The sequence below is a fragment of the Physeter macrocephalus genome, chromosome 8 (assembly GCF_002837175.3).
Source record: "Physeter macrocephalus isolate SW-GA chromosome 8, ASM283717v5, whole genome shotgun sequence".
NCBI classification, from domain to species: Eukaryota; Metazoa; Chordata; class Mammalia; order Artiodactyla; family Physeteridae; genus Physeter; species Physeter macrocephalus.
Window position 1 is genome coordinate 137,101,912 of NC_041221.1, and position 13,502 is coordinate 137,115,413.

Sequence of the window (13,502 nt, forward strand, 5' to 3'; positions counted from 1 at the left end):
CTGAAATTAGATGAATAAAAAGAATATGAGGTGTTTGCTGGAAGAGGGAGGTTGTTTCATTTTTTTTAACATAGTCTGAACTTGTTAGGAGTTGGCAACCAAGATCTTAGAGAATAAAAAGGAAAGGTTGGTTTTGACACTTGAGATTAAGAAGGTTATTTTGATTAGAGGTAGTGATAAAGTTCTGTTGAGAGGCAACATATGGTACAGTTAAATAAAAGGATAAAAATAAAACCCTCACATTTCATGTCATTAAATTCCTATAGTAACCTACTAGGGTATGCTTTTATATTCTCTTTATGATGAAAGTGTAAAACACTTCATAATCCTTTTCATAAATCTCTTTTATAAGTAACAAGAAGACTTTATGGTATTGGCTATCCTTATCCTGAGTAAAACCTATACAGCTTTGATCTCTCCTCCAGTTTCCTCTGATGAAAGGAGGAGGAAAATCATACACATATCAGATTGAAGATAATACTGGGTATCATTTCATGGCTGTCAAAATTTCCCCATACCACATGGTGGGGCTCTTTTTCCACGTGGTCTTTGTTCTAAATCTGGAGAGGAGACTTTGCCTTGTTCTTCCAATATGTGCCTTGCCTCTAATGAGAAAATGACAAACTTTTCTCATTACTAGGTTAATGGCTCTTCTATAGGATCCCGTCTCTAAGGAACCCTCTTTGGTAGTAAACACTGGAAAACAGACCTATCCAAAACTCCTAAACTGCCTCATTCCCTATACATCAGTTCAACATATCTGTTGGAATACCAAATCCCATTATTTACAAGGCTTCTGACTGCAGTTTTCTAAATAGACTCCAAGGGCTGCTGTTGGCCAATGCGCTGCAAGAGCTAGCGTCCAGTATCTACCCCAGTGATTTCTTGTGTAGTCACAGAAGCAAGTCGGAAAGGAGAGTAGCCTGGACTCAGGCTCTCTACTTGGCAAATATGATTCCAGAATACAGATTGGGATGTGTTCAAACTGGGAGCATTGAGTTTTCTATGTAGTTGATGTAGGTATTTTAAACAAAATTTATAAATCATCTTTTCTTAACGTTGGAGCCTGCAGCAATGCACAGAAGGATGGGAAATAAGGGGAAGCAGAGGAGCGGTACCCAGCGGTGGCAAGTAATCTTCCCTTTCTTGCTGCCTTTGTTATGCGGGGCACTCTCCAAACAGATCCGCAGTTCTATTCCAGAAGAAATGGACAGAGGCTCTGTGGTGTGGAATCTCGCTGAGGACCTGGGGCTGCATGTATGGGATTTATTGACCCGCAACCTCAGTTAGTGCAGAGAAACAATACTTTACTGTAAACATGGAGAATGGGAAAGTACTTGTGAGTGACAGAATAGATCGGGAGTCACCCTGCCCCCAAAACCCTCTGTGTGTCGTGCCTTTAGAAATTGTAGCAGAGAATCCTCTAAATGTTTCTCACGTAAACGTGATGATAGAAGATTTAAATGACAATCCACTTCATTTTCCCCAAATAGCATTGTTTTACAAATCAATGAACTTGCAATTCCAGGAACTTGGTTTGGCCTGGAATCAACTATAGATGCAGATATAGGGCTTAACTCTCTGCAGAGTTACCAACTCAGCTATAGTGAGCATTTCTCTCTGATGGTTGAGGGTAAGACTGAAGGCAAGAATTCCCCAGAATTAGTGTTGGAGAAGCCTCTGGACCGGGAACAACAGAGCTCTCACCTCCTGGTCCTGACAGCAGTGGACGAGGGTGATCCGGTCTGAACTGGCAAACTCAAATCAGGATCAAGGTCACTGATGCCAACGATAACCCCCCAGTGTTCAGTCAAGATGTGTACAAAGTTAGCCTGCGTGAGAACTCGCCCCCAGGCACCTTTGTGCTAAAGGTGAAGGCCACTGACCAGGATGAAGGCATCAGTGCAGAGATCACCTACTCCTTCAAAACACTATGAGATATTCGAGCTTCCCTGGTGGCGCAGTGGTTGAGAGTCCACCTGCCGATGTAGGGGACGCGGGTCCGTGCCCCGGTCCGGTCCAGGAGGATCCCACATGCCGCGGAGCGGCTGGCCCCGTGGACCATGGCCGCTGGGCCTGTCCGTCCGGAGCCTGTGCCCCGCAACGGGAGAGGCCGCAACAGTGAGAGGCCTGCATACCGCAAAAAAAAAAAACCCCAAAAACAAAAACAAAAAAACACTATGAGATATTGGAAATATGTTTGTGCTAGATCATCAAAGTGGAGAAATTAAATCTAAAGACCCTATAGACTTTGAAATCAGTAGCAGTTATACTATAAGCATAGAGGCCAGGACGGTGGAAGCATAGCCACCGAGTGTAAAATTATACTGAAAATTTTAGATGAGAACGACAATGGCCCAGAGGTGGTTTTCACTTTGGTGTCTAGTTCCATAACCGAGGTTGCAGAACCGAGAACTGTGATTGCTTTGTTCGAAACACATGGTAAAGATTCGGGAGAAAACGGGGAGGTCACATGTCTCATAAAAGAGAGAGCTCCTGGGCTTCCCTGGTGGCGCAGTGGTTGAGTCCGCCTGCCGATGCAGGGGACACGGGTTCGTGCCCCAGTCCGGAGGATCCCACATGCCGCGGAGCGGCTGGGCCAACGGGAGAGGCCACAACAGTGAGAGGCCCGCGTATCGCAAAAAAAAAAAAAAAAAAAAAAAAAAAAAAAAAGAGAGAGAGAGAAAGAGCTCCTTTTAGAATTGAATCTTCTGCCAATAATTACTACAAGCTTATGGTAGATGGGGCGCTGGACCGGGAGCAGACGCCAGAGTACACTGTCACCATCGCAGACACCGACAGGGGCAAGCAGGTACTCTCCTCCAGCAGAAGTGTCACTCTACACATCAGCGACGTTAATGACAACACTCCGGTTTTCCACCAGGCCTCCTACGTGATCCACGTGGCCGAGAACAACCTGCCTGGAGCCTCCATCGCGCAAGTCAGCGCCTCCGACCCCAACCTGGGGCCCAACGGCCACGTCTCCTACTCCATCGTGGCCAGCGACCTGGAGCCACGCGCGCTGTCGTCCTACGTGTCCGTGAGCGCACAGAGCGGCGTGGTGTTCGCGCAGCGCGCCTTCGAGCTGTCGCTGCAGGCCCGCGACCACGGCTCGCCCGCGCTCAGCGCCAACGTGAGCCTGCGCGTGCTGGTGGGCGACCGCAACGACAACGCGCCCAGGGTGCTGTACCCGGCGCTGGGGCCCGACGGCTCGGCGCTCTTCGACACGGTGCCGCGCGCCGCGCAGCCCGGCTACCTGGCCACCAAGGTGGTGGCGGTGGACGCCGACTCTGGACACAACGCCTGGCTGTCCTACCACGTGCTGTAGGCCAACAAGCCCGGACTCTTCAGCGTGGAGCTGCGCACGGGCGAGGTGCGCACGGCGCGGGCCCTGGGCGACAGGGACGCGGCCCGCCAGCGCCTGCTGGTTGCTGTGCGCGATGGGGGACAGCCGCCCCTCTCGGCCACCGCCACGCTGCTCCTGGTTTTCGCGGACAGCCTGCAGGAGGTGCTGCCGGACCTCAGTGACCACTCTGAGCCCACTGACCCCCAGGCTGAGCTGCGGTTTTACCTGGTGGTGGCCTTGGCCTTGATCTCGGTGCTCTTCCTCCTCGTGGTGATTCTGGCCATGGCTCTGCGCCTGCGACGCTCCTCTAGCCTGGCCACCTGGTGCTGCTTTCAGCCTGATCTCCGTTCTAAGACTGGTCCAGAGGTTTCTCCCAACTACAACAAGGGAACTTTGCCTTATTCCTACAATCTGTTACGTTGCCGATCTCAGAAAACAAGGTTCAGTTTTCTCACCATGACCCCAGAAATGGTGCCCCCACAAGATCTTTCTAATGAAGCTCTTTTGGTAGTGTCACTGAGGAGAATAACAAGTTAAGCTCTAACTCTGTTGCCTCCATTCCCGTGAGTTTCAATGAATGCCTTTCATCTGCATATGGATTTGGTTTATTTTTTAAACCAATATTTAGGAAAGAAAATCTTAAACAGATTATATCTACTTTCACTTCAGTTTTGTTTGCCCTATCTCAGTCTTTTCTGTCCCTTTCTGAGTGGGTCAGCAACTCCATTATTAACCCTCAAGTATTTTAAATATTTTGACAATTTCATGAGTTATTCTTTATCCACAAACAAAATCTCTCTTACTGTGAGAAGTGAGTATTATGGTGCCACTGCCATTCAAATATTTTAATGGAAGCATAATATTTTTTCCTGTGGGCGTTTCTCTTATTCAGAACATCAATATCTTGGCATATAAGGCTTTTCTTAAGGCTTTTCTTTACTCTAGGTACAATTTGCTAGGGATTCTTTGAGTGCCATTGAATAGATCAGTTTTGTGTCCTACCTTTTCTCAGAGCTACCTGTAGATTTCATCCCAGTGTTAAAGATATTATTTTATGGTATACCTGCCAAACATGTTTATCCTCAGAATCTAAATATTTACACACATGAAAGCACAATAGTGAGGATTTTTTCCTGTATTCTGATGGGCTTCCAATATATTACCAGTAAATCTCAGTAACTGGAATTAGGTTTGTTTCCCAGAAAAAGGTAAGTTTATAATATTCTTTGGGTTCTAATTTTCCTAAACATTCTCTCTTTCTTTTTTTTTAAGTTGAAGTATAGCTGAGTTACAATGTTGTGTTAGTTTCTGGTGTATAGCAAAGTCATTCATATACCATATATATATATTCTTTTTCATATTCTTTTCCATCATGGCTTATTACAGGGTATTGATCCTAAATATTCTTTTGAAATATATTAGTAGAGTACTACCCTTATTTCAAGCAAATGCTAGTTGGAATGCTTCCATTTTGTTCTAAAAATGTTACTGTGTCTTCTTCACTTGATTTCCTGCCAGGTGTGATTCTGGTAATCTGTACAATCAATTTTCTTATTTTTAGGTTTCCATATTATTGTGAAAATTTGATTTTTAAATGTTAAATGTCAACAGCATGTTAAAGTAGTTCTTCCATTTAGGCAAATTTAAGAATCTACCAAAATATTTTGCCACAGATTTTAGCTGGGTGAGAATTTTTAAATTATTCTATTATATAATTTCTCAAAACATGAAATTCCTAAGGAGATTCCCATAATAGGTGTGTATGTGTGGTGGGGGTGATATCAAAGCAGTTGCACTAAAATATACAGTTAAATTTACTGTGTATAGAAACTTCAAATTCATGTAAAAGCTCATTGGAAAAATCAGAATACACCTACAGGTACAGAAAATAATCTCAAGAAATGACTCTGTATGAAAAATCTAGGGAAATAAAAAAGACGCTCACTGAAATTCCAAGTAAAATGAATACTGTAGTTTTGGTTGGCTCCACTTCCATCCCTATTTGAAGAACAGTAGGTGGAGGTATTTAAGGTCTAAAAACCAAAATCCTTTCTCGGAGTTCAAGATTGTGCAGTAATTGGTTAGGACTCTGAGCGCCGCTGTTCACCAATCAGGGAGAGAAGAGCAGAGAGAGATCCTGCTAGCCGGGCACTCGCGTTGAAGCACAAAGCACAGATAGAAACTAATCATCTCCGGGACTGTGATGAAACTGATTGGAAGAGCTCGGGTCCCCCCAACTGTCTGATTTTAAGGACGGATGAACTGATCCGGACTTCGGTGATCAAGGAAAGAATTGGAAATAATCCTCAAGGAAAGTGACAATGATTCCTGCGCGACTGCACCAGGACTGCAAAAAGCTGGTCCTGCTGGGAGTTCTCCTGGGGGTTCAGTGGGAAACTGGATGCACCCAAATCCACTATTCGGTTCCCGAGGAGCTGGAGAAAGGCTCTAGGGTGGGGAACATCGCCAAGGATCTGGGGTTGGAGCCCTGGGAACTGGAGGAGCGCGGAGTCCGCATCGTCTCCAGAGGTAGGACACAACTTTTCGCTCTGAATCCGCGAAGCGGCAGCTTGGTCACCGCCGGCAGGATAGACCGGGAGGAGCTCTGTATGGGGGCCATCAAGTGTCAACTAAATCTGGAGATTCTGATGGAGGATGAAGTGAAAATATACGGGGTAGTGGTAGAAGTGAGGGACATTAATGATAATGCCCCGTATTTCCAGGAAGGTGAATTAGAAATTAAAATGAGTGAAAATGCAGCCACTGGGATGCGGTTCCCCCTTCCCCACGCTTGGGATCCGGATATAGGGAAGAATTCACTCCAGAGCTACGAGCTCAGTAGTAATACTCACTTCTCCCTGGACGTGCAAAGCGGAGCGGATGGTAATAAATATCCGGAATTGGTGCTGGAGCGCGCCCTGGACCGCGAGGAAAAGGCCGTTCACCACCTGGTTCTCACGGCTTCCGACGCGGGCTATCCAGTCCGCACTGGCACCGCGCGCATCCGTGTGATGGTCGTTGATGTGAACGACAACGCACCAGCGTTTGCTCAGTCCGAGTACCGTGTGAGTGTTCCGGAGAATGTGGCCGTGGGCACTGAGCTGCTTCTGGTAAACGCCACCGACCCTGACGAAGGAGCCAATGCGGAAGTGATGTATTCCTTCCGGTATGTGGACAACAAAGCGGCCCAAGTTTTCAAGCTAGATTGTAATTTAGGAACAATTTCAACAATAGGGGAGTTGAACCACGAGGAATCAGGATTCTACGAGATGGAAGTGCAAGCAATGGATAACGCAGGATATTCTGCACGAGCCAAAGTCCTCATCACAGTTTTGGACGTGAATGATAACGCCCCTGAAGTAGTAGTCACCTCTCTCTCCAGCTCCATTCTGGAAAACTCTCCCAGAGGGACGTTAATTGCCCTTTTAAATGTAAACGATCAAGACTCTGGGGAAAATGGACAAGTGATTTGTTTCATCCAAGGGAATCTGCCCTTTAAATTAGAAAAGGCTTATGGAAATTATTATAGTTTAGTAACAGACACACTCCTAGACCGAGAACTGGTTCCTAGCTACAACATCACGGTGACTGCCACTGACCGAGGAAGTCCGCCCCTGTCCACGGAAATTCACATCACCCTGAACGTGGCAGACACCAATGACAATCCGCCCGCCTTCTCTCATGCCTCCTACTCCGCATATATCCTAGAAAACAACCCCAGAGGAGCGTCCATCGTCTCTGTGACCGCCCATGACCCCGACTATGGAGAGAATGCCCGGGTCACTTACTCCCTGGTGGACGACAGCCTCCAGGGAGCTCCCCTGTCCTCCTACGTCTCCATAAACTCAGACACTGGTGTCCTGTATGCGTTGCACTCCTTCGACTACGAGCAATTCCGAGACTTGCAGCTACAAGTGATGGCACATGACAGCGGGGACCCTCCACTCAGCAGCAACGTGTCGCTGAGCCTGTTCGTGCTGGACCAGAACGACAACTCGCCAGAGATCCTCTTCCCCGCCGTACCCACCGATGGCTCCACGGGCGTGGAGCTGGCACCCCGCTCCGCAGAGCCTGGATACCTGGTGACCAAGGTGGTGGCTGTGGACCGAGACTCAGGCCAGAATGCCTGGCTGTCCTACCGCCTCCTCAAGGCCAGCGAGCCGGGACTCTTCGCGGTGGGGCTGCACACCGGCGAGGTGCGCACAGCGAGGGCCCTGCTGTACAGTGACACACTCAAGCAGAGCCTGGTGGTGGCCGTCCAGGACCACGGGCGGCCCCCTCTCTCAGCCTCTGTCACGCTCACAGTGGCAGTAGCGGACAGCATCCCCGACGTCCTGGCTGATCTAGGCAGCCTTGATTCTCCTGTCAGCCCCGACAGTTCGGGCCTCACGCTGTACCTGGTGGTGGCGGTGGCTGCGGTCTCCTGCGTCTTCCTCGCCTTTGTCATTGTGCTGCTGGCGCTCAGGCTGAGGCGCTGGCACACGTCGCGTCTGCTCCAGGCTTCAGCAGGCGGGTTAGCGGGTGTGCCCACGTCTCACTTTGTGGGCGTGGACGGGGTGCGGGCTTTCCTGCAGAGCTATTCCCACGAGGTCTCGCTCACCTCGGACTCGCGGGGGAGTCACGTGGTCTTCCCGCAGCCCAACTACGCGGACCAGCTCATCAGCCAGGCGAGCTGTGAGAAAACCGAGCCTGAGCTCTCGGGCGATTCCGTGTTTTCTAAAGATAATCATGCATTAATTCAGGTGAGTGCATATCGAACATTCTCCTCTGAGCTTTGAGCAAGATATCTCTTATTACAGGTAATTAGTATTTATTCGGAATTTATAAAACAGACAGAAAGAAATTTATATAAACATTGCAGACACCATTGACAACCAGGCTGACTTCCTTCAGGCTTTCCCTCACGTCTTATTTATAATAATTTAAAAAATATATTTGTATATGTTATATATAAAATTTTATATCCATTTTATACAGTACTTTTTAATACTCTATATAATTTTTCTAATTTAATTTACCAACTGTACAGCTCTTCCTGCTTTTGATTGCTGTTTTTATTTCCCATTGGCCGTGCAGCAGGTTTATGTTGAACGTCTGATGCCAATTTATCTGTTAAAAACACAGATTCTGCTAGAGGGGATAAATCTAATTCAATCAAAAGTACATAAATGATACTTTAAATAAACTTTTATAAATAGAGCGGCTTCTGACTACACATGAAATTGCCTAACAAATTCATAAACTGCATTTAGTTTCTTTTCAAGTGCAATAATTCTGGTCATTAGGGATGCATACATTATACTTTCTCAGTGTCCTAAGTTATTTCATGGTTTCACATCATTCATGAAATTCCAAATGTCGTGAGTTTATTTCTTATGCATTTAAAACGTTCTCACTGAAATATGCACGGTGTAAGTGCTGCCATGAGGAAAAACTGAAGAGATTGTTCATTTTTCATCCCCCTTATAGAGTTCAGGAATACAAGTCTATATGTGTTTCCAGTTTAGATATTTCTTTTGCCCATTATCCACACTGATGATATTATTATGACTCTGTGGAATATTCAGAGTTAACAGATTGTGTTTTGAGCACATTTTTGATATCGTGGTAAATTTGTAGTAATTCTCTCTTCTTATTTAAAATTTCCCATAATTCTCACACACGGACGATTTTCTCAAAAATGCACAGATTCTGTTTTCTGAGAACCTTACGCTTATTGTAGAATGTTGAACAGAAATCAGATGCTAAAATACATTATTCTTGGGAAAGCATTGCTGGAACCTGTGAGAAGCCTACTTTCTTCTGGTGAATTTTTTTTTTTAAGGATTTTTTAAAAATTAATTAATTAATTTATTATTATTATTTTGGCTATGTTGGGTCTTCGTTTCTGTGGGAGGGCTTTCTCTAGTTGCGGCAAGCAGGGGCCACTCTTCATCGCGGTGCGCGGGCCTTTCACTGTCGCGGCCTCTCTTGTTGCCGGGCACAGGCTCCAGATGCGCAGGCTCAGTAGTTGTGGTGCACGGGCCTAGTTGCTCCGCGGCATGTGGGATCTTCCCAGACCAGGGCTCGAACCCGTATCCCCTGCATTGGCAGGCAGATTCTCAACCACTGCGCCACCAGGGAAGCCCTCTTTTGGTGAATTCTATAAAGGGGAAGGAAATCATAACATCCTAATTATTTTCTCCTGACTTGTTGCCTGTTTTCAAAAATACAATAGTTAATTAAAACCAAAACTTATAAAAGAGATTGAAAACTATTTGGAGAATGAAAGATAATCAAGTTGCCCTAAAATGAGGCAGTTACTGCTACTGAAATTCACATGTCACTTTATGCTTCTTGACAGCCAAGACAAAAAAAAGGAAATATAGAGTGGATCTGTTTGTCTTATTTTTTTTTAAGGAAGTTTTTTTTTTAAACATCTTTATTGGAGTATAATCACTTTACAATGGTCTGTTAGTTTCTGCTTTATAATAAAGTGAATCAGCTATACATATACATATATCCCCGTATCTCCTCCCTCTTGTGTCTCCCAGTGCTATGCGGCTGCTTCCCACTAGCTATCTATTTTACATTTGGTAGTATATATACGTCCATGCCACTCTCTCACTTCATCCCGGCTTACCTTTCCCCCTTGAAGGAAGTTTTTGAGCATATCTAAAATGGCAAACTTCATATTGACATTAAGTTCCAAATGGAATTTAATAAGTAGAGCTTTCTAAATAATACCAAGGAAAATAAAGAGAAATGTAACTTCTTTAAGTTATATTACAAAACTTTGTTTTGTAAAAGCTATCAAAATGTTTATCACGTGGCCAGTTTTCTTGTGGTGGTTGATTCAAAATGAAAGATGTAACACACAATAGAAATTATTTGGGAAGCTAAACTAGTATAGTCCAATTATGCTGACTCTGTTCATGTAACTTGATTTAGGGACAAATCTTTAAGAGCTAGGGCAATGAATAGTGATGACCCTTAGGCTGTATTTCAGGTATCAGTGATCTCAATTATGCTTCCAGTATGAGCTAGATTGGCTTCATTAAATAGTTGCTGAGTGAATGAATGAACAAATGTATGTGCTCTGGGGATTACCTAGTATCAGTATTCCAAGATGTAGTGTGACAGAGAAACAGCAGCTATGTAACGAGGTAACTCCTAACGGTGTGTCCTTTGACGTTATTTAATTGCTTTCAGCTTCAGCAAAATAGGGATTGTAATATGTAATTTGAAAGATTGTGGTGAAGCCTAGTGATAACATATCAACCGTCTGGTTCATAATATGGACTTAATTAACAGTAGCCCCCTTTTTTTTTAACATTGTTGATAGAAAAAGGAGTCCTGCTTTCAATATCAGTACACTTGACATTCTGTTGGGAAAAGTAATAATGATTTGTGTGCTCCTCCAGACAATACAATGGGATGACCTGTGAGTGGAAGTAAAACTGTTCTAACAATTTTATGAAAGCTACTGTAAAAATCTTAATTGCTTAGGCACGTTCTTGATTGAGAAGGCCCTGTTTGGGGTCATGAAAGACAGGGGGAAGATTGTTTTTGATGAGACAATTTTATGAATGTTAATTTTTCTCTCTCTGAATGACAGTTTAACTTAAACAAGGGTCCTGTGTAACTTATTATTTAAGGACCAATTTACTCCAATAGAATTGCTAGGATGATTTAAATGGAAAATGGATCACCAAAACCTGAAAGCTGGAGTTATTTGGTTTTGGCCACATGAGAATTTAAGTTAATGGCTGCACAAAATATCAATCTTAGCTTTAGGATATTTGTTGATAATTTAGGATTGATAATTAGGTTATTTGTTGATTGGTTTTTTTAGAGTAATTGGACAATGGGTTTGGATTTTATATTTCCTCTGGTTTCAGTAATGAAATTATGTCAAGGACTTTTCTTATCTTCCTTTGTGTTATATGGAAGGTGGGTATGCATTCACTTAATCTAGTTAATCAAAGTATTCAGCTATAACTTAAAAGCTGTAGTTCCTCTATTTTATAGCACCTAAAATTGGAATGTAATCTATCAGCATTCTTCCCCCACTTCCATTCTATAAGAGATACCCTCCTTGAAGCAGCAATGGCCTAGGATCCTTGCTGAGTCTGTACAACTTGTTGAGACTACTCAACCCATAGATTATTTTAAGCTGCATTAGAAGACTAATGATAAACGAGTGGATTGTATTACAGTTTTCTCAGTTATATGTAACAGAGTATAGCTGTGATCATGAATTGATTAGTTCTGGTGAAAAATCTGCTTTTTCCTTAGGCAAGATATCAAGTTCAAAAAAGTAAACGTCTTCACATTAAATATGTGGCACTCTTTGTATATCTATTATACCTCAATAAAGCTATTTTTTAAAATTTTAAGCAAATACATAGTTGTGACGGGATGTTGATCAAACTAATGACTGTATATATTAGGAAAGAGACAGATTTATTCTCTAATGTTACACTTGGAGTTCATTTTTAAGAAACCATACCTAATGAAAAGTTATCAATAACAGAGCACACTCTTTAGGACACATTTTTAAAACACTGATAGGAAAAGATAGCCAATGGCAAAGATAATTGAAAAAACTCTTTGATAGAAGATAAGTTTTCTGGATACCAAATTGGAAGAGCTCTAGTTCAGGAAAATGTGATGAAATTGCCATCAGATGGACCATAGAGGAGATAAAATAATTTATCTATATGTAAAAAGAAATCAGTACCTCCACAATTCCTCTGAGAGAAGCCATAAAAAGATTACTATGTTTAATAATCATTGAGGACAAGCATAATCTCTTAGTTCATCTTTAAGTCTCTAAAGAATTTCACACAGTGGTTTGTATACCTTCTAAATACTCAAAAAAAGGCTTGAATTCAATGATTAGAAAGTAATCTCTTGGGGAAAAATCATAGTGAAAATCCATTTTACTTGTGCTTTCCCTTTACATCAAACTCCTAATAAAAGCCAACTCTCTGATCTATCTATATAAAGACAAGGAACTGAAGATTTATCAAATTTTTAAAATAGGTGCCACAAGCCATAAGATTTCTATGTTGTGAAACTTGCTAGAAGCTTTCTATATATTTATAGCTGAAGATCCAACCAATAGTTCATCCTGAGACTGTGTATATGAAAAAAGTAAAGCCTTTTCCCCCACCAAAAAATAAAAATAAAGAGAGACTCAACCTAAAAATACTTTTAAATGTCTAGAAGAAATAAAAAGAAGTCATTGCTTTGATTTCATATGCTGGAGTCATTGAGAATATAAACTTCCAAGAATATTTAATTGCCTGAATAAAACTGTACTACTGCCTCTCAACTTGCAAATTCCAGTGAGAAACATCTTTCTCTTTGCTCTCAACTCTTCAGAACCTTGACCTCTAATTTCTTCAGGTTGCAGTTCTAGAGTAGGGACTCAGAGCATTGCTATCAGCCCATGTAGAAACAGAGGTAAACAAGGAGATCCCATAATATTTCCACTGGGTGACTTTCCTAATCGCACCTTGCCAGAGATCTGGGGTTAGGTGTCCAGGACTTAATGGGCTCAGAAGCTGCAAGTTAATGTGGAAAAAGAATACCTCACTCCAAGTGAAGAAAGTGGGGATTTACTTGTGAGTAACAGGATGGACCTGGAGCAGATATGCCCACATACTATACTTCATATCATATGTTTATAAATGGTAGTTGAGAATCCTTTAAATGTTTTTCACATTAATATAGATATTCAAGATGTAAATGATAATACTTCCCAGTTCAGCAGGAGTGCTATTGAGTTAAATATGTGAGTTGATCCAGCCTGGAGCAAGATTTGCAATAGTACCTGCAAGGGGCTTCCCTGGTGGCACAGTGGTTGAGAGTCCGCCTGCCGATGCAGGGGACACGGGTTTGTGCCCTGGTCCGGGTGGATCCCACGTGCTGCGGAACGGCTGGGCCCGTGAGCCATGACCGCTGGGCCTGTGCGTCCAGAGCCTGTGCTCCGCAACGGGAGAGGCCACAGCAGTGAGAGGCCCGCGTACCGAAAAAAAAAAAATTATGTACTAATATTTGCATATAAAATTCCCCATTATATATTTTACTGTCAGTCTTTTTGGAAGCTTGCCGTCTTAATATAGCAACAACGACCACACACAAAAAAGGAAAAACAGTTACCTTTGGA

The 13,502-nt window shown here is 43.3% G+C and overlaps 1 protein-coding gene and 1 pseudogene across 13 annotated transcripts in view; both read left to right on the plus strand.

Annotated features, from left to right (window-relative positions):
• LOC102983402 (protocadherin gamma-C4) overlaps window positions 1-13,502 on the plus strand; it is a 169,933-nt gene that overhangs the window by 85,676 nt on the left and 70,755 nt on the right. The window contains exon 1 of one of the 13 annotated variants that reach the window (XM_024123529.3): window positions 5,278-8,088. The exons of the other annotated variants lie outside the window; for them this stretch is intronic. Coding sequence (XP_023979297.1) covers window positions 5,668-8,088 — 2,421 coding nt within the window. The 5' untranslated portion in view covers window positions 5,278-5,667. Of the gene's footprint in view, window positions 1-5,277; window positions 8,089-13,502 lie in introns of those variants that run through there. 13 annotated transcript variants of the gene reach the window in all.
• Window positions 780-2,194, plus strand: LOC112064349 (protocadherin gamma-B5-like; annotated as a pseudogene).